General features: G+C 45.5%; 1 protein-coding gene across 1 annotated transcript in view; it reads left to right on the plus strand.

The window, feature by feature from the left end:
- The window catches only part of MTRR (5-methyltetrahydrofolate-homocysteine methyltransferase reductase), a 983,610-nt gene that overhangs the window by 433,431 nt on the left and 528,088 nt on the right, over positions 1 to 22,091 (plus strand). Inside the window, exons 5-6 of the mRNA XM_069613725.1 lie at positions 6,765 to 7,128; positions 8,726 to 8,845. Coding sequence (XP_069469826.1) covers positions 6,765 to 7,128; positions 8,726 to 8,845 — 484 coding nt within the window. The remainder of the gene's footprint in view (positions 1 to 6,764; positions 7,129 to 8,725; positions 8,846 to 22,091) is intronic.

The following is a 22,091-nucleotide window of genomic DNA, read 5'->3' on the forward strand; positions in this document are numbered from 1 at the left end:
CTTATGCCACCATTGAAAAGGAGTATTTGGCGGTTAAATGGGCCATTGAGTCACTAGGATTTTGCGTTGGTTTTTGGCATTGCAGCCCTTCTCCCTTATGACTGTACAAGGGCCTGGTAGGTTAATGGCCCAGGCGGATTTCCTTTCTAGAGTTAATACCCTGCCCGAATGCCACAACTTTGTGGGTGGGATCTGTGAGAAGGAAGCTTGCTATGTAACAGGGACGGCGGCGGCACTACGGAACACAGACGGCCAGACACCAAGGGAAACCGTAGCTAGAAGCACAGCCGCGGCAAGCTGGGGAGGCACCTCAGGGAAGGAAGGTGTGGAAAATGGCTGGAGATTGAGGGAAGTGTCGACGGGTGGGGAATCGGGTGTGGCATGAGGCAGGCTATTTCAATGAATTTTTCTTTTTGGTTTTTCGGTGGATTCTGATTTAGGGTGACGATGCCGAGCGAGGAACCAGAGAGTCTGAGAGGAACGCCACAGAGGAAGAGTTCATGTGGGCATATTAATGGAAGTTGTGAGAAGCCTTTCGAAAAGACTGCAGATGTCGAGCAGGTTGCTGCAGCCTTGACTTGAGTGCTACACTGCTGGAGAACAAAGCAGCAGGGAACCCGGCAGAGATTAGAGAGCGAGAGAGAGAGAGGCCAAGAAAGCGGAACGCTGTTGCCGTGTGAGAAGGTGAGCCTGCTGAAGAGTTTTGTGCCTGCCCTGAGAGAGACCAAGGGAAGCCAGGGAGGGGACTACTTCCCAATTCACCCACCCTTGCTTTGGAGTATAATGCGGATCGCCGCCCCATGGGAAATAACAGGTACAGTTTTCTTTGAGTGTCACTTGGGGCTGAAGGGACATAACACAGCTGTAAACTACATTCGCCGGCCCAGGGCAATGCCGTAAACGCGGGAGCCTATGGGCAACCAGAGATTTAACTTGGTCTGACCAGGCAAGTGACTGGAGGAGGGAGTAGAAAACAGGGCTGTTGTGAGATAACATCTCCCAGAGTAAACAGAGCTGCAAGATTTAGATTATTGCATTGTTTGCCACCAGAATAAAAATGTGCCCGAAAGCTGCACTTCTGTCTTAGTGTACTTTGTCCAACACGCCAAGTGGTGACAGACTCTCAAGTGACACGATATGGTAAGGCAAGTTAAACTGTTTTGCGGTCTTTTGTTATCCCTTTTGGAAAAAATCATTTTTATCTAGTTATGTAGCATTGATTCAGGGTTCCCTTTTGAATGGAGCTGCCTTCTGCTGCCCTTTAGGAACTGGCAATTCTCAGATTCCTGATACTATGGCTTCTGGGTGGGACTAGAATCTTCCCCAAGGCAAATGAAGTGATCCCTCCCATATGGTCCAGCATTGTGCCACAGCTACTGTCCCATCTGGTCTCCTCTTCTGTCCTTGTGCATTACTTAAGATATATCTCCTTCCTCTATTGGCTCAGTCCCTCTGTTGCAGCATCCTTCAACATTCTTTCAAGTGTCATTGCCAGCCTATGACTCAAATGCAACTTAGTGCTTCCCTTGTCCTGCTGAAGAGCAGCCTTATGGAAATCTGGATTATCCTTGGTACAAACTCACCATCAACGTAATGCCTCTGGAGAGCACTATCTCTGACAGGTCTCGTTAACTTACCCAGAGACCATCAGAAATGGAAGAAAGCTTGATCAACAGTGGTAGGTTCCATTGATTCTTCTTCCACTCTCCTCTGTGTGATGTAAGGAAGGCATGGTATCGAAGCAATACAGACACAAGTGCCCATGGTTAGTATTTACTGAACTTTCACAAGGGGGTGAAAAATGCTGATCTAAACCTAAATCTACAGATGGGAGCAAACTACGACCATCAAATAATAATAATGCTGTCCTACTGCAGTCTTGTCAAAAGAAAAGGGCCTATACAAAATAAAATATTGCCAATCTTTACTTCTACTTTACAAATAGTGTGGCGTAATGTTCATGAAAAAGAAAGAAGTCTCCACAAAATGATAAGTCCAAATGTTTCCCTTCCCCACATTTTCAGCATGGGGCAAGGTGGTTCACTCGAGCCAAGCACACACTCTGGTTTCCTTGACACAAGGATACAATTCCAATTCCAGCATCAGAGCCTTCTGTGCTTAAGTCTCTTTTCCATCAAAGTCTCTTGATTCGGAGGGCATGATGTACAAAACAAAAAATAGGAAGTTCTTTTCTTATGATTATATGATTTGGGGTGTCATTCACTGGACACCCAACCCTGCCCTCAGCCAGGCTCAGATCCCTTTATTTTAAGATTCGAAAAATATTCCTTCTCGAGTGACTCACTGTCCACCCCGGATCCCCCTCAGCCGGGCACAGAACTCTTCTTCACATTCAATTATTCTCCCTCAGCCGGGCTCGGACCAAATGCAGTTTACTTTATACTTAGCAAAGACTTTCGAATGTGCACAGGGTTTAGCTTGACCCGTAGTAGGACCACTTCGATATAAAGTTCCTTTCTTACAATACAGTTGCCATTCAGTTGAATACCTAACAGAGACCTGCGAATGAGCACCCACGTAGCGCTGGACCACCCTTTACACGATATCTGGTTTGACTGTTTTAAATTATATTCACTCCTTTAGTTTCCATTTGTTTGCACCTCTCATCACATGCGCTTAAAACTGTCATTTGTGGATTTCTTCATACAATGTTGCCGCTTGCAACCTTGGTTCAAACACAAGCTGATTTTGTATCGGTTTCTCTGACGTACCGGCTGTGCCGCTTTTACTAGCGCAGCTTTCTTGCAGGAGCCAAGGACAGTACCACGCCGGCAATCGCTCCTCCCGGCCTGGGTTATCGATACAGGAGTGCTCCACATACCTTTGATGCACAGCGTAGGCTTGTACAGCTTCAGTTCCCAGTCTTAGGCTGCTCACATCCCAAGGCTCGTAAAAGTAATGGTTTCTAGAGGTCAATGGTACTTAACTCCTTGCAAATCTCTCCGGTCTCGCCACCTTTCTCCTCATGTTAAATCGCCACCTTGGAACTGCTGCTTTCTCGTGTGCTTTTCTTCGTTCAGAGTGTGCTTTCATGCTGTGCCTTTTATCCTTGTGGGGAAGTGTCAGGTGTGTGTAATGATTAGTAATTGCTTGAACTTGCCTGACATGGGTGTTGGGGACATGTCAGGTATACGGCTCTGGTGTTAGTCCGTTGTCACTCACGATGATCTGTCCATGATAAAGTGTTTGTGTCAGGAAATTGGGGGATTGAACTTCCAGGTATCCTATCGGGTAGGATGAAGAAAAGGTATTGCAGGAAAGGAGATACCATGTCTCACCCTTTGGTGTCCCACTTCCACGCCTGAAGACCCCTCATTCAGGTGATCCTCCCGCACTGGTCCACCCCCAGGAACTGGTTCCAATAGCAATGGCCCTGTCCTGGCCACCTGGATGACAGATTTCCGGGGACTACCGGGTGGGTTACCTTCAGGTTTCTCATAGTAAACACATCAAAATTCCACCAATTTTAATTATGCTTCACTTTTTGAAGAAAAATATGATCTCCATCAAGCAAGGCCAGAGTTACCTACATTAGCATTCTCTACGAGGCAGGACGCCAGTGCACCACCCTCCCCCCTCTCTGCCATTCATCCTACAATACCTATTAGGACCATCAATAAACACCAGGCGTACTTCGCTCACATGTAAAAAAAAAAACAGATCACAGTTCATAACACAGGGCGAGGTAAACACAGCGAAAAGCTCCTTCTCCCACATAACCTACACACATTTTTCTTCACATAGCAGTGCATGTTTTTCACTATTTACATTTAGCAAAATTTTGACATGATCCACTTGATTTTCCTTACTCTCAAAGCTTGTGTTTCAGCGATGAAGCTCTTCATCTTGATTAAAGTGGTACTGCTGTTAGATCATGACATGATTTAGTTATTGCCTAGTGTGAGAAACCTGAGGGCGTTCTCACCAGTACTCCCTGTGGGCCCATTGTTCAGGTGGCCAGAGAAGGGCCATCACTGTTAGATTTTAATCCTTGGGACGAACAAGTGAAGGGGGGGTCTTCTGGGCAGGGGGTCCTTGGGGAGGGTGGGGAGACCGCCAGATGGAGAGATATGGTATCCCCCTTTCTCAGATACTCCCTCACCTGACATCCCCTCAGCCTTCATGGGATATTGCCACCCAAGTCCCATCCTACCCCAGCACTTTCCCTCAAGAAAGAGAAAGAGAAAACAACACTGGAGACCAAACCCTTGCACAACTCCTGATACAAATCTTGTCCCTCTTTTTTGTACTCCCGGAGGATATGCTATGAGCTCACCTTTTTCCATCCGGTCCTCCCTCTCCAAGGGAATTAGCATCAGCCTCCCCAGTACTATCACCATAACCTGAATATAGGAAGTCTGAACACACCACCCATTTTCCTTACCCGACCCCAAGATATTCATTCCTTAAAATACCACTCAAGTACTGTGAAGAAAAGGAGAGGTCTAGGAGCAATGCAGATTACCTATGGTAAACACCACTTTGGTACTGGGACGAAAAAGAAAAGTGTAGAGACATGTAGGTATGAGGATCAGGCATGTCCTACTAATAAGTATTTGAATAGGCAGGCATTTGAGAATAATTGGGACCACCTGAAATCCCTTGTCAATCAAGGTCATATAAAAAGGTGGCGTTGTCACAAGGAAGAAGAGATGGGCAGGGGAGAAGCTACAGGTGGAACAGAGAACGTGAAGTGAGCCGTGCAGAGGGGGCGAGAAGCTGAGGTGCCGAGACGCCAACAGAGTTCCCGGGATTCTAGCCAGTGGAGCAGTGCTGGTCTGCAAAGCTCTTGACAAGGGAAGAAGCGAAGCGCGATTGCTGTGGAAGAAGCTTCAGAAAGCACCTGACAGTTCAGGAGTGATCATCTAGTGAGCGTCTGTAGCAATGCCAGACCCGGGGACACTCGGCCAGGGGCTGTTAAAGCCAGATGCTGACCAAACTGAAGGAGAGCGCCTGGCGAATAATGAAAAGTAACATGACATTGTAACAGCGCTGAATCTCCTGAAACTGTTGAGTGTAAAGCTGCAGAGGGGAGCTAGCGAAGTGGGAGCAAAAGCCGGTGAAGAATATAAGAACGGCTGTGCAAGTCATAAATGGGCAGAGAAGCCTAGCAAAGTGTGGGTCTGATGAGAGGGGCCAGGAGATGGAATAAAGAGAACGATAAAGACTAGCAGGCTGAAGAGCTTGAATCATTAATAGGGCCAGAGAAGTGCCTGGGATTATATGAAAGCAAGTTGTCAAAATGAAGGAAAAGCCTGAAGGCAGTGCTGGGGTGACTGGTTGCGTGACCTGTAATGGGTGAACTGTATGATCTAAAACTGCACCTAGACCTGGAAGCCCTGATGTATAAAGAAAAGCCCTATGCCCCAACATTAAGAGCCACTAGTTGCGCAACCTGTTATTGGTGGCCCGCACTGTCTAAAACTGCGCCACGGCCAGGAGTGGACTCCAATGAAAGTTTTAAGGTGAGAAGAACCTGTGAACTTTGGTTTGTGAGCAAGAACTGTATTGAGCTTGGGGAAGGTAACCCTGAACCTTGAATGAATTCAATGAGACTTTCTTGTGAAGTCCATGAACTGGTAGCTGAAGTCTGGGGAAAGGCGCCTCAACGTGTTATGAACCTTTTAAATTGAACCTTTTTCAGTAAACCTTGTTTGGATTATCACCAGAGACTATACCCCAGGGGGTACAAGCTTTAAAAGATCCTACTATTTGAACTGTATCCTGACTTGGGGGGAAAAGGAGCTAGCCAGTGCTCTGAACTTTGTTATCCACTTCTTCAGTTGAACCATGCCTTCACTATAGTTGTCTCTTAGTTGTGAGGGCAAGCATAGGTGTGGACACAGACAGGCATTTTGATTTGGACACACTGACTTTGACAATCCTTAGTTTATTTAGGCAGCACAATCCTGCCATAGCGATAGGACCATAAAGGTATTTCACCCATCCTGATTCATTGATTAAAGGTTTTGAAACTGTGTCACCTGTGTCTGTGTGTCTCTTGATACCATGGCTGTCTCACACTAGTGACATTTTAAATATTGTTCCTAGTACAAATGTTCATTGCTCAAACTTTGTACTTGTGTCTGGATTTTGTCATAATACCATAGGATATTGGGTTGTTGGAGAGCATACACTGTGTCAGGTATCAAAGTTACGATTGGATCAGCATGAGCTAGAAGTAGCTTCTGAGTATTCAGCATTAGTCAGTGACCAGAAGCTACCACTGGGGAACGAGGAGCTAGTACATAGCATTCCACAAATCTAATTTCTACATAAGATGCAAACATATCATTGTATCGCCCATCCTGATTCATTGAATAAAGGTTTTGAAACTGTGTCACCTGTGTCTGTGTGTCTCTTGATACCATGGCTGTCTCACACTAGTCTCACCATTATTCTTGACCCCTTATTCTTTAAATGTTGTATACACGAGTCCTAATGTTTGTATTGCGTTATATTCACAAAGGTGTGTTTGTTCCATATCAATTGGCCTGGGTGTCAAAAGTAGCTCCTGTTAGATGTTGGTATCAAGCTAACCAGGCTCTTCTAGGCAACAAGCAGGAGCTAAATAGCCCCCAGTTCCCCTCAGTTTTGAGCCCTAGTGTGTAGATGCACGTGTATAGTATATTGTCACAGGTTTGTTCCGTAGCCCATATTCCAGTGGATGTTTTTTCCATGTTAGTAGTTACTCTAACATTTAAATTGTTTGGTGAAAAAGTGTATTCTTGTTTTTTTTTCAGTCTGGAGTTGGTTGTTGAGCCATGGATTGCGGGACTTTGGGTTGCCCTGGAAAAGGAGGTCATGTCCAGCAAAGGTGCAGAATGTTTGAGTGAAGATTCCAAGCCGTTAACTAATGGCATCTCAACATACCAAGACATGTCAGATGCACCATGCTTGGGCACTCATATGCATCTGCTCAGAATTTCCCCTTCGGATCCCTTGCCACCACAGCAAAACGTTATGGATATAGATCAGAGAATATCAAATGAAGACACTGAACCCTCCCTTGTCTGGTCCGTGCCTCCTCTGTCACAAGCTGCCTTGAATATCCCAGCTCTTCCTCCTGTTTATATAGATGTTCAGCTGCAAGATGCACCTAAACAGGTAATGGCAAAGCACTGTCTTTGTTGATATTGTATTGCTCACTGGAAGTTGTAATATGCAATTCGTCACATTTGTTGGAATTGTTTGCATTGTTGTGCCTTGAATTTACAGAGGGCATGGCTGTTTCGATTTTTCTAGGGCACATAACTTACTTTTCGATGGGAAGGAGTTACTTTTAGAATGCAAAAAGGGTACTTTTGAAGAGCAAACACGCTAAATGCAATAAAAGGCAAATTATTTGGGTAGAGGTTGCTTAAGGGCTAGGAGCACAGCCATGATCGGTGTCTTGGACAGACCACTATATTAGATATTTTAATTTGTTCTTCTATTGGTGTTGTGTCATGCTTCCTTTTGAATACTGCCTGTAACGGACTATGTCCAAGCTCCAGTGTGTCAATAGTAGTAGTTGGTTGGTGGGAGAGAGGAGTTGAGGAAAGAGTGGAGAGTTACTAGCCAAACATCTCTGATAGTGAGGGTGTGAGTTCTCCAGAGGAATGATGGAGCAGACTAAATTATAAGATGTTAATGGATGATCTATGATTTCCCAGGTACTTAAACAAAGAGGTGAAATTGGTAGCCCCATAAGTGCAATGATTGAACATCATGGAAGTGGTATAGATCAACCCACTCTCAATAACTAGAGAAATCATAAAACAACAGATTCATGTTGGCAGGACTTGGGGTGTTTATGAATGGTACCCAATTGTTACAGATGCAGGGGGACCGAAGATTACTTTGCTGATATGTGACAATCCTAATCCAGTTTGTTCCTGTCCCTGTTCATTGTGATAGTGACCACATGAACCTGGAGATGCCTTCCCAGGTTCCTCTGACCGGCTCTATCACCCGGCCAAGTGAGTCAATCCAGCGCAGAAATATCAGCAGTCAAGCACTATAACTCCCTGCATTGCCTGCATGGTCAGAGGGGGAAAACGTGGACATGAATAGAAGAACACACATACTTATTTAGGGCTGGGAAAACTGAAGGGAAGACTGGAAGATATTGTAAGAGTACTTTCTGTCCCTCACAAAAGACAGCCAGGAAGAAGCCATGCCTCTCTCCCTGTTAAGAACAGAACGACAGGCAGCCCTCACCTTGCAGCCATAAGATATCTAGAAAGAGCTCCTCTGTTATCCCATTAAGAAGAGGCCTGAAAGGGTGACAGTTCATTTCCCCATTACACATGCTTGCACAAAGATGAAAGAGACCGCTTGAGCTCCTCCCTACATGTGTTTTCAGTGAGTTAAACATTCCAGTCAAGCCACAGGGAGAAGTCTGTGTTCAGCCACCTCACGCCTCAAGAAGAGTGCTCCGAACACCAACACCAATGTGGTGTGCAGTGCTCTGCTAAAACAAACTTCAGTGGGCGAATGGGAAGCTTACAGCATCAGGCAAGAGGAGAGAGAGACGGGGCTTCCACCCACCCAGCAACGAAAATATTATGGAATGGGATTCAACATTTCAGGTTACCTATTTGACGACTATGCCTGAAGGCTCAGAACTAAAGGTAATTCCAGGGACTGTGCATGCTCCGATGGATCACATGACCCCTCTATGCAATTGGTGTACAACTATTCATCTTATTTTTCATTTTAGGAACCAAGCTTTTCTGCAATGCATCCTGAGCCCCTCTTCCAGGTTGCTGTTACGAAGGCAGAGCAACTCACTATGCCAGGTGCTGTAAAAACGTGTTTGCTGCTGGAGCTAGATATTTCTGTAAGTTAAACACGGATTACTGATTCATTTATTTAAGTAGACTGTAAAGGGAGGTGGAAATGGAACAAACAAAATAAAGTGAATCCACTAAGGCTGCCACACTGAATCGTCCATTGGAGAATGGTTTAATAATATTAATGTTTTTGTGATCAACATTGGCTATGAAATTAATTTGGAAAAGTTTTGGCCATATCAAGTGCATGTTTTTAGGAATCCTTTTTCTGCATGGGCTATCAACTCGGCTTACACGAATATTAAATAGGTTGTCATTTGGTCTTTCTTTGAAAGAGACAGGGGGAATATATTGTATTTGTCTTGCTTTGTTCCTGTTAAAATTGAGATTTTTTGTTGTAAATATCTAACTTCACGTGGGGCTTGGTGGATAATCCTACCATCATTAATATGTTGAGGGTGCAATGGTCGTTGTAGAGGCAGTTTTTTTTTAAACTACCAAACACACACAATAAAGCAGTGCCGAGGCAATGTTCCATACAGTATCATCGTTATGCAAATCACAGTACTACTTAACTTTACTCCCCACCCTCCTACCCCTTCCTTACTATTCCCTCCCCACACACTTGTCCAAACCCTACTTAGTGTCAATGTTGTCGCTACTATTAAGACTGGATTCCCTCTGGCTTCTGCTAGGGTTCCGCCCCTCTCTCCGTCTCCCTGGTGTCTGCCGCAAATAGGGCCTGTAGTACCTCTTTCCAGGCCATAACCCCTGTTGTTTGTTTGTTTGTTTGTTTGTTTGTTTGTTTATTAATTTGTTAAGCGCACCAGACTCGTGAGTAAAAGGGCGCGGCGATATGGAGATGCAAGACTTACATAGTTGCGTGTACACAGGTTACAATATTTACATAATAGCAAAATATACAGTTTTTACATGAATGCAGGATATATACAATGTACAAATAGGACGAAGAAAGGAATAACCAATGAAATTAAATAAATGATCAGTAGGCATTGTACAGAGGATAAGTATGCCACATGGGCCCATTGTAAGATACTAGGCTCCCGAGTGGAACACAATGCACAAGGTCTTCAGAGATTAATGCAGAGGTCAAAATTAGTACACTGGTCCGTTGTTACTGCAGGATGACCAAGTCACAAGGGAAGTGGGCAAGTCTTCTGAGAGTGGTGGGAGATTAAGGATCCGTAGAAGTGATACGTTTTATTAGATTTTTCCTGAAATGTAAGTAGGGTTGGTCCGCTCTCAACTCTTGGGGCAATGAATTCCAACTTTTAGCTGCCTTAACAGTGAAGCTGTTCCCCCCGATGGTGGTGAGCTTATATTTAGGAATAGTCAGACAATTAGTGTTTCCAATTCTAGTAGGTCTGAGAGAAGTTCTTCTGTGGAGTTTATCTATGAGGTAGCTGGGGGCTGCGTTGTTAATGGCTTTGTGTGTCAAGGAAAGCGTTTTAGCAGAATTTTGTTGGATGTGGATAGCCATTTATGTTGACGTCTCAAGGAGGAGATGTGAGTTTTCTTATTTATGCCTAAGGCTGCTCTTAAGGCGTTATTCTGTAGCGTTTGGAGCTTTTGAATGGTAGATTTGTTAGCACCACTGTATAGGGCGTTGCAGTAGTCGATTCTGGAGAGTATTAGAGCTCTAGCCAGGATCAGACAGCTATTGTCAGAAAGGAACGGTTTACCAGCTCTGAGTAATTTGCAGGAGTAAGCCGTGGCCGAGGTAAGGGATTTGACCTGTTTATCAAAGGACAGTGTAGAGTCCAGGTAGAATCCAAGGGTTTTTACTTCCTTGGAAACTTTAATAGTATTACCGTCGATATTGAATGATGAGTATTCTTGGCCTAATTGTTTGATATTGGCCTGCGAACCCAGAATTATAAGTTCAGTCTTATCATCGTTCAAGGATAGGCCATGAGTCGCCATCCATGCTTGGATGATAAGGTAAACTTTGTTCACTAAACCCATGTCCGTACCGTAATCCCTAGAAAGTGGGAGGAGAATCTGAGTATCATCTGCATAGTTAGTTTAGGTGATACCCAGCTGGTCCAGATCGTCGAGCAGTGGCTTAGTGAAGATGTTGTAAAGGGTAGGCGAGATGCAGGACCCTTGGGGAACACCGCATGGGATGGGTGTAGGGTCGGCAGCGGCTGAGTGTGAGAAGACTCTCATGGTTCTCTCACTCAGGAAGGACTCAATCCATTTGATGGCACCCGAGGAGAAGTGGCATAAGACCTTGTGATTGACCAGATCAAATGCGGCTGAGAGGTCAAGTAGGAGCAGAGTACTGTCCTTTGTCTCTCAACTCGTCTATTTGGGACTTTAGGTCGATTAGGGCTGTCTCTTGTATTTTCCCCTTGATTATTCTGTACTGCTCCCCTGCACACCACTGTTTCAGACGATGCCCACCTCTTCATATCTCGCCACCACTCATCCACAGCCGGACAAATGGGTGATCACCATGCCATAGCAATTATGCGTTTAGCCAATATGTACGCCAGATCCATCAATTTGGTGATGTGTTTTGCTCTTTTAGGCAGCGGGAAACCGCCCAAAAGCCCCGCTGCCTCCACATTCAACGACAAGCCCCCTCTCTTCATTCTGCTCGCCACCTCCCGCCAGTATTGTTCCACAATCGGACACATCCGAAACATATGGAGCATGCCCGCTTCCTATGCTTTGCATCTGGGGCATAGCTGTTCTGCAGGCACCTGGGAACCGTGAGATTCGCTGGGGCGTCATATATGCTCTGTGTGTAATCTGCAGCTGTATCATTTGCAGTCTCGCTTTCCGCTAAACCTTCTTATGATATGCCAGTACCCCTGCCGTTGGGCATCTGTAAAAGGGGCTCCCACGGCCTCCTCCCATTTTCTCCTTATCGCCAGGGAGGTGGAAATCTGATTAGATAACAGGAAGTCATATGTCCTAGATATTGTGTGCCTCCCCTCTGATATGTCATACAAGATATATACCATAGCATGCTGTTCTTTCAGTTTGCTATATGCCACCCACCTTCAAATTATCTTCCTCTTAATAGTGTTGTGCAACAAGTATTGGCCTCTATGCAGGCCTGTGCAGTCAGCCAATTCTTCGAAGGGAATAAATTAGGCGTCCCACAACAAATCTCCTATCATGGCCACCCCATGAGGTTCCCAGTACACTCGTATCTTTTGTCTTGCCTGAGCTGAGTCGGCCACTACTGCGATCAGGGGAATCTGGACTGAAAACAGGTCTGTGAGCCCTATCACTGCTAATGCCCTGACTGCCAAAGACACTAGGTGCGATCCCTGTTCTCCCCGGGGCTTCCTATTCCACACTAATTCCTTTGAATAATACTGTGATCCCGGGGGTTGCAGCATCAGTGTATCTGCAGTCAGGTCATCTGCAAGCCAGTCCACCACAAACTGCAGCTGTCCCGCCATGTAGTACAAATGAAAGCGCAGGACCCTAATGCTGCCCTCTTTGTATGGCCTATGTAACTTGGAAAGTGCTATCTTGTTACTCCTGCTAATACTGTCTAGCATTTTGAAGAAGGACTGTGGTATATAATATGGCACATTCACAAAGAAATGCAACAGACTGGGCAGCGCTACCATTTTCAGTAATGCAGCCCTCCCCATTAAAGGGAGAGTCAGTTTGGTCCAAAATGTCATGGGGTTTTGGATGCCCACTAGGACCCTGTGCCAGCTGTGTACATGCTCTGTAGCTGGGTCATGATATATATTAACCCCTAAGTATCTGAACGTGGGCCCTGTCCACTGTAATCCCACTACCGGGAGCACCCCCTTCTCCACCTTGCGCAGACTCGCTAGCGTAAACAGCACAGATTTGTCGCTACTAATCGTAATCACGGATAGTCTCACAAATAACTCTAGCACCTCTAACAGCAACTCCAGGTTTTCCTTGGGGTTCTGGATACACAATAACATGTCGTCTGCGTACAATGATATTAGATGCGTGGCCCCGTCAATTACTATACCTGCTCCCATATACTTCCTCTTAAGTATTGTGCAATGGGTTCCATAGATAGTATATAAAGAAGTGGGGACAGTGGGCAGCCCTGTCTAGTACCTTTACCCAATTCCCAGGCTTCCGAGATACAACCACCAGTTTTTACCCTGTCATCGGTCTAGTATACATCAACCTAACCCACTGTATGTATGCCCTCCCAAATCCAAATCTGCGCAATGTTGCATACAACCAGTCCCATCTCAACAAGTCAAACGCCTTTATCGCGTCCAGCGTGGCTTTGGCGCACAGGACCTCCCAGTCCACTGTGCTGCTGTGCTATCTATCACATGGTGCATCCTCCTCAAATTCCAGAACATGCTGCGTCCCGGGAAATACCCTGTCTTGTCCGGCTGCACGAACGTGTGCATTACCTTCTTCATTCTGTCCGCTAGGATAAATGTAAGAATTTTGTTATCCTTATTTAACATTGACAGGGGCCTGTAGGAGCTACATTGAGTCGCTGGCTTGTGGGGTTTGAGGAGGGGTATAATGACCGATTCCCGTAAGCTTGGGGGGGAGAACACCAACCTCTTAAGAGTCGGTGTAGGTGTTAAGCAAATGTGGGGCCAGTTCCTGAGCATATTCCTTATAATATTCTCTGGGCAGTCAATCTGTGCCCGGTATCTTCCCCGTCGGCAGGGACCTAATTGTCCCTAATATTTCCCCAACCCTGATAGGTCTGTCCAAACCATTCTGGGCTTCCTGATCTAATACAGGGAGATCTATCTCGCCCAGCACCTCTTCTAAGTGCTCTGGCGATGTCGAGGGTCCCTTTCGGTAGAGGCCTTGGTAGAATTCTTGAAAGGCCTCCTTAAATCCCTTTTGGGTATTGCAGAGGTCACCTTCTATTGTGCGGATAGAATGAATTGTACTTGCCCAACCTCTCCCAACATTCGATGCTTTCATGTCTTAGTGTCCCAGCCTTCGCTACATCCCCAGCTCGCCCTGCAGTGGACTGTTCCAGTTTTCTCATTGCTCTTCTACCGAGGACAGCTCTCTGTTAATGGTAGCCTGAAAGTTCTGAGAACCTGCTATGGCAGCTCCCCTAACTACAAACTTCAGCACCTCCCAGAATGTTCCTGCACTGGCAACTCTCCCTTCATTAAATTGATATTCCACAGTGCTTTTCCTGACAGTCACGAAATGGGGGATCCTGTAGCTTCTTCTCCTCTGAGCCTCCACGTGGATATTGGAGTCCTAGGAAGCTGAAGTCACCATTGTAAACTTAACGGGGCATGATCCAACATCACTCTACCTTCATTCTGCAACGTATCAATCAAACGGGCAATTTCCTAGCCTACTAAGAAATAATCTATTCTAGTATGCACTGCATGCAGTGCTGAGTAATAAGAATACTGTCTAGTATCTGTCATGATCCCAGTAAGTGAGCACAGTTTTCATTCAGGCATGCAGGAGAAGCAAGGTACATCACATCAGTCAGCGTGTCAAAAGTGGGTACAAGCCTGGCAAACATGGCATGTGTACCATTCATAGCATATGCTCCCATAGTTTCTCATAGTGCTTACAGTGGTCTCATACACTAAACATGGCCGCCGCCAGATCCATTGATAATTTACAGCACGCTCTATACTTATTGCAGAGGGAGCTACTTAAGCCCCGCCTCCGCCGGAGAGGTCGCTTCGCGTCTACTCCGCTGACACCGGGTAGCGCTACCAGTGTCTCTCCTCACAGAACCTGTCAAAGGAACAATCCGAGACATTAGTTTTCACAGAAAAAACTGAATTTCCATAGTTATTGAAAAGACTTACCATACCGAAATTATCTCCAAAGTAGCTTTTCAGTGGTGAAGTATATGCATATTGCTGTGCAGAGATGTGGTTGTGCGAGTTTCTGTGTGGAAGTGTATGCAGAAAGTTGAGGTTTTAGAGTTGGGTTAGCAGGTTTTCCTTATCTCTTTGTCTTTGTGTTTCTGTGCTTAACATCTATGATTATCCTATGTGTTTGGTATTGTAGTTTGTCCGCTTAGTTGGCGGGCATGTTAAGGAGTGGCCATTTTTCCCTTGTGTTACTCTAGTGGTATGTCTACCTGGCTGATGTTGGCGTCTTTCCCGCCCAGGGTTGGTGATGAATGGGATAGAGGGTTCTTGTCACTCCCTACACGTCCTTACCTACCATATTTTACTATTTGGACATGGGTTGTTGGGGTGTCTTCCCGCCCTCCGGTTAGGAAACATTAAGTTGGGGTCCTGGGTTACTCCCGAAGGTTCTTGTTTCCTGTTGGGTGCATGCTTTCTAGTCGTTTCCTTCTATTTCTGGAGCAAAGAGCCAGGTTTTGAGTAGTTTCCTGAAATTCCAAATGATCCCTTGTGTTGCATATGTTTTTTGGTAGGTCATTCCAGGTTGTTGCTGCCAGGTGAGAGAAAGATGATCCTCCGAATTTTCTTTAATTGTATGGTTTTGGTTCTAAGTGATATTGTTGCTTGATCTGAGTGGTCTTGTTGGACGGTAGATGGTTATTTTCTCATTTAGGAACTCTGCTCCTTGGCCGTGCATTGTTCTGTGTGTTATGCACATTGTATTTAACTTTATTCGTTGTTTTATTGATAACCAGTGTAGCATTTTTAGCGCTGGGGTAATGTGTTCTCTTTGTGGTATTTTGAGCAGGAGTCTGGCCAGAGCATTTTGAAGTTTCTTTAATAGTCGTTCTGGCATTCCTAAGTATAGGCTGTTGGTGTAGTCTACTCTGGACATAAGAGCGATGATGGTGAATGTTTTGTGGGTGAAGGAATGATAGGATTCTTTTTACCACGTGTAGGAGGAAGAAACATTTCTTGATTTTGGCGTTTTTCTTGTGGCTCAAGGGTTAGGTTGTTATCCATCAAGACTCCCAGGTTTTCTATAATCGTTGATGGAGTCGGTGCTGTTCCAAGTTCTGTCAGCCATGAGATGTATTGATTGTTTTCCCTGTTTTTAGATATGATCATTATTTCTGTTTTGCCTGGATTGAGTTTGAGGCTGTTGGTGTTCATCCAGCCGTATAGTTCTTGTAGGCAGTCTTCCAGTGTTGTCTCCTTCCTGTGTATATTTTATTTTGTAGACAATCTGTGTGTCATCAGCGTAGTTGTTGCATGTGAGGGCCTGTTTTTTTAAGAGCTTGATTAGTGGCGCCAGGTATATGTGAAAAACAATGGGGATAGGGAGGATCCTTGTGGTACTCCGGAGGTGGATTCCCTTTGGGGTTGATTTGAAATGTTTGATCCATACAGTTCCTGTTCTGTTAGTTATGAACAATTTTATCCATAGTTGGGGTAGGTCGGGGAATTCCTATTTCTTCCAACCTCCCGATTAGGATGTCATGGTTGACAGTGTCGAATGCTGCAGAGAGATCCAGAAGTTTTAGAGCTGTGCTTTTGTCTGAGTCTTCATTAGTCTTAGATCGTCCCAGATTGAGAGCAGTGTTGTTTCTGTTCCTCTCATTGGTCTGAATCCTAATTGTGCTTGATTCAGCAATAGGTGGTGTTCTATGAATTTGTGTGTTATTCTGTAGATGAATGTTTCGAGTAGTTTCGCCGGGTACGTGATGTTTTAAATGGGTCTGTAGTTGGAGAGGTCCTCCATGTTTCCTGCGGCTTGATGTATGCCGATTTGAAATATCTCTGTACTTTCCTTGTTGAAAGTGATTGGTTGAAAAGGTTTCTGTAGTATTCCATGGGTGTTCCTTGTGTGAGGATTGATTTGTTTATATCTGGGAGCAGGGATCAATGGGGGAGCCAGCTGTGTGGCTGTTGCTTACCAGCTTGACAAATGTCTCCACTGATATTTGGGGGAAGCTTCAGAGTTTGTTCTGGCGATCCTCAGATGGCTGGGTTGATTTGTTGGATGGTGGCGATTATTTTTCTTTAAGTGGTCTGCAAGGTCATCCCATAATTTCAGTGAAGGTATTGGTGTGTTGCTGCAGCCAGGGGGGTTACTCATTTAATTTATGATTTTAAACAGTTCTCTAGGGTGTTGGCGGCTTTGATGATTCTGTTGTCATAGTAGTTATTTTTGGCCTTATGAATTTCCTTTTTGTATGAGTGCATATTTCTTTGGAATTGTAATTTCTTCACCAGGTCGTTTTTATTTTCTCCCTTCTAGTACAAGCTTCCTGTTTTTTCTTTTCATGTCGCTTGCTAGGAAAGATTTCATAATTGTATGTAATTTTCCCTCCATGTGTACACCCCCAAAATTTTGCTGCTGTTTAGACACCATAGACTGACTTTGCCAGAGAAGCACAACCTCCAGCTGCAGTCCTCTGGGCTTTTGCTCACTTTTAATGGGGAAACTAACATGCCCTTAAGACAGTCAGTACTGCGAGACTTTGTTTCCCTTAGTCCTTTTCCACTGTTGCAACTTTTCTGCAACATGTAACAAGTGCACAATGTACCTTCCAGTACAGTGTACTTGGGTCTGTAGTCCTTTTCCAAAGGCCCTAGATACTCCCGATGGACTTTTTGTGAGATGTGCAGATGTGTCATGGACAGGGCTGGTGGCAGCTATCTTTTCGCATCATTTTTAACCCTTTCCTGCATGTTAACCGCGTTAACCGCGTTTGGCACAAATAGGTGGCCTGGCTCCAAAATGGCCATGCCACGAGGTTCTTTGTCCTGTCCTTTGGCCATCTTGCCCCTTCACCTTCCCCAGGTCGAGTCGACCCGGGTCCGTCCTCATTTGGCCATGCGTTTTCCCGCAAAACACAATGCTTTCGCGGGCTTCTGCATGCCTCGTGTGTGTGCCTCCAGGATGTGGGCAGGAACGTCTGAGTCCAATACACATCCTGGGTGCCATAGAGTCTGGAGTGCCATGAATGACTGGGACCACCGTGGTCCACGTATGGAGTGTGTTTGTGAGCAGATCTCCCATTGGGTCCTCTACGTTTTGGCGCGAAGGGAACTTTGGGTAAGAGGAGGCCAAAAACACCAATACCTTGTCGATCTCTGGAGTTCTCATTGAACGAAGGATAAGATCCAAGTATCCTGAAACTACGAAGCTCAGTCGAGGAACCGCTGGTGACCCGCTGGAAGGTTTGGCACCCTGAGCCCGCTGTCGTCCTGTGGGACCCCTCTACATCTGGTCATCCTAGAAGGTCTTCGAAGATGCTTCGACCCATTAGAATAGTGGGACCTATTCTCAGCACCTTCATCAAAACCTGCAAGTAAGCTTTCTCAGAGGTGTCCCTGGGCCAACCAGTGGACTGACCAGCTTGCCCAGGTCCTTTGCTCTGTCTCCGCTGCCGTTTCGAGGAGGCCCTCGAAACGTGGTATCCTGCTAGCTCTGTGTCCACAGCACCCTCGCACCGAATTTCGTACACTTGGCGTTTCCCAGGTCTGAAGTGAGACGAGTGCGCCCGGCCTGGAGCATACCCGGTTACCGTATTGCCCTGCCACGGCAACAACCTTTGCAGGTGTGCTGCATTTCGTGACCCTCTTGCCCGTGAAGCCTGCTGCAGTGAAACTGGGTCGATTCATCCACCCGGAGTGGAGAAATCGCCACTGTCCCATTTGGGAATCATCACTGTATCTTCGGAACTGCAAGCCGCAGAGACGTCCTTCTTGTCGTGTTTGAACCTGCAAGCGAAGTGGACTGAACTGGCGAAGTTTGGGTCCGAGTGTGCCTGGGACCGGTGAGTCCTTCCAACATATCCTTGTCACCAGACATTTTCAGCCAGGATATCTACATCAGGGCTCCGCCCCTAGAGACAGTTCCCAATGCACCAGACATAGCCGCTCATCTTTATGACCCCACCTGTGCAAAACACTACTGCAGGTCAGGACCAGTCACCTACGCCTCCTTACCTAGCCCCATTACCGATAGAAATAACAAACTTCGCGCTAGACTCTCAAAACTGCATGAGCCGCCTAGAAGACTCCTCTTCACCGCCAAACATGAAACCAAAGGCCACTATACCAGAGAACACAGTGCCCCCCATCACCACCAGACTACCCCCCTAGCCACCAAAGCCACCACTATTACTAGAACTAAGGCAAAACCATCTATTTCTACGAATTTTAGCATAGAAACTGATGCTCATTCCTACAAAGGAGCACTCCTAAACACAAGATCTCTAGTCGCCCATGCCCTTGACATAGCAGATCTTATCACTGAAGCTAAATTAGATTTCATTGCTTTAACCGAAACATGGTTACACAATGCTGCAGGACCATCTCTTATGCTGGCTATCCCAGACGGCTATACCATATCTAGGCAGGACCGTGTGGGCACCACCCGCGGCGGCGGTATCGCCATCATATCCAAAGAAAAGTTAGCCCTACGGTTAGTTACCACCCAAACTCTGCAATCGTGTGAATCCCTCACCGCCAAACTCCCCATAAATAACACCCAATCACTTACCATCCACTTAGTCTACAGACCTCCTGGCCCTCTTGTGACCTTCGAAGAGGATCTGCATAGCTTATTAACCAATAATGCCAAAACCACATCACAAATGCTATTACTAGGCGATTTCAACCTCGGTTTAATGACCCTACAGACTCACATGCACTAACAATAGCTAATACTATTACCTCCTTAGGACTATCCAAAAAAGTTAACTCTTCCACCCACTTTAAGGGAAGAACCTTAGACTGGGTTGCCGATGCTAACTGTTCGGCGGTCATCTCGTCCATCTCTCCTCTACCTTGGACTGACCACTCTCTGATCTCCTTTAATATATTGACCTACAGACCACCCACTATAGCCGTGACACTAGTACCACCTTGCCTAACAAGAAATAAGAAAAATATAACAGTGGAAAAGATTATTCCAGCCATCCTCCCAACTCTTAATGCACTGCAAGACAATCTAGACCCTAACACCCTGGTTCATGAATATAACAAAATCATGTTGGACACCATGGACAAAATAGCTCCACTAAAATTCTGCACTAGTAAGCCCAAAACTCATCTTAACAAATGGTTTACACCCGAACTTAAGGCCCTCCGCTTAAAAAAGAGAAAATGTGAATCCGCCTGGAAATCATGCCCACCCACGAAAAGATGGATAAGAAAGCTACTCTCACCATCATCTCACGACAGTATAAAAATGAAATCTGCCTAGCTAAACGGAATTTCTACAATGACCGCATTGCCAATTCCAACTCAAGCATGAAGGAACTCTTCTCCATATTGAAGGAACTTGAGTCTCCCATTGACACACCCGATAACTGCTCCAAGGATCAAACTTGGTGTGCAGATATCCAACAGGCACTAGCAAATAAAATAAACACCCTACAAAACAAAATCCAACTAAAAAAAGATTCCTTGAATCTTCCCAGTCCACCTAAACCCCTCCCTGACGCTATACCTAGCGCACATACCAACACATTCTCCTTTACGAAAACCACCACCCTGGAAGTTGAGAAAATTATACTATCACTTAAACCTTCTAACTGTAAAGGTGACATCTGCCCTGCACACATAATCAAAGACGCAGCCAGAGATTTATCACCATTTATCGCCAAACTTATAAACGCTTCTTTCTCCTCAGGCAATATCCTGTCCAACCTAAAACAATCTTGGGTGCTCCCTTCCTCAAGAAGCAGACATTAGACCCTCTCATCCCCACCAACTATCGACCCATCACCATGGTACCTTTTCTACTGAAGATCTTGGACAAAATGGCATACGTCCAGATCCAAAAACACCTACAACTCCATAAACTACTAGGATCTAGACAATCAGGTTTCCACCCCCTACACAGGACGGAAACAGCCCTTATCGATCTAAAGACCCAAATAGATGAATTGAGGGATAAGGGAAAAACAGCTCTCCTCCTCTGACTCGACCTCTCCGCAGCATTCGACCTTGTGGATCACAAGGTCTTACGCAGACACTTGGATTCAGCAGCCCATTTCTCAAGCGAAGCAATCAGATGGATTGAATCCTTCTTGAGTGAGAGAACGATGAGTCTTCTCCCCCTCAGCAGGAGCTGACCCCTCTCCTATCACCTGTGGAGTCCCTCAGGGTTCCTGCGTCTCCCCAACTCTATACAACATCTTCACCAAACCTCTGTTCGACGATCTGGAACTTCTGGGTATCACCTACACCAACTATGCAGATGATACTTAGATTCTCCTCCCACTTTCAGGGATCATAGCAAGGACAGAGAGTTGGTGAACAGGGTGTATCTCATCATTCAGGCATGGATGGCATCCCATGGCCTATGCCTGAATGATAAGACGGAGCTAATCATCCTGGGTATGCATGCCATTTTTAACAAACTAGGTTCTGAATACACCTCGTTCAACATAGATGGCAACACTATCAAAGTTTCAAGCGAGGTAAAAACTCTCGGCTTCTATCTGGATTCCACTATGTCATTCAATAAACAGGTCAACTCACTAGCATCCACTACCGCGTACACCTGCAAACTAATCAGAGCAGGCAGGCCATTCCTATCCAATGATAGCTGCCTGATCCTAACGAGAGCCCTCATACTCTCCAGACTCGATTACTGCAATGCTCTCTATAGCGGTGCTAACAAATCAATTAACCAAAGGCTGCAAATCCTACAAAACAATGCCCTTAGAGCCACGCTCGGCATAAATAAAAGAGAACACATCACTGCCACCAGACACCAACACAAATGCCTCTCCACTGAGAACAAAATCCAACTAAAAATGGCCTCCCTAACACACAAAGCCCTCAATAATGCTGCACCCAGTTATTTGTTAAAACAAAGAGGTGATGGCTGGAAGGTTTAGACTGAATCTTAACCACTGGCATTGCTCGGGGCAACCCTCCAGACCATCGTTCCCAGTTATTTGTTGGACAAACTCGAGAGGAAACTATCCATCAGACAGACTAGAACCGTGAATTCTAACCGCCTGATAATTCCAAGATTCAAACTCTCCACTATTGGAGGCAACAGCTTCCCCGTGAAAGCTGCTACCCTTTGGAATTCCTTACCACATAATCTGAGAGCTGACCAACTCTACTCACACTTTAGAAGGAACCCCATCAAACACCTGAATGCCAATAACCCCTACCCCTCCTACTTAAGTATAGGACAATAAACAATTACTGTATTTGACACCCTATCTATTCATAGTAACCCACACATCCGCATATATTGACACACATAGATCTTTGTTGTATATATATATCACTGTATTTTGCCACTGCATCAACTATCATATTGTATAGGATGCTGCATATTGTATATTTCGGTAATGTTTGTACATGCATATTTATGCATAAGTGTATATTTCTGTAACATTGTAAGCTTCACATCTTCTTTCATGCTGCGCCCTGCTGCCTCTGGGTA

Source organism: Ambystoma mexicanum, chromosome 5p, assembly GCF_040938575.1.
Source record: "Ambystoma mexicanum isolate Mex_15411 chromosome 5p, UKY_AmexF1_1, whole genome shotgun sequence".
Classification (NCBI taxonomy): domain Eukaryota; kingdom Metazoa; phylum Chordata; class Amphibia; order Caudata; family Ambystomatidae; genus Ambystoma; species Ambystoma mexicanum.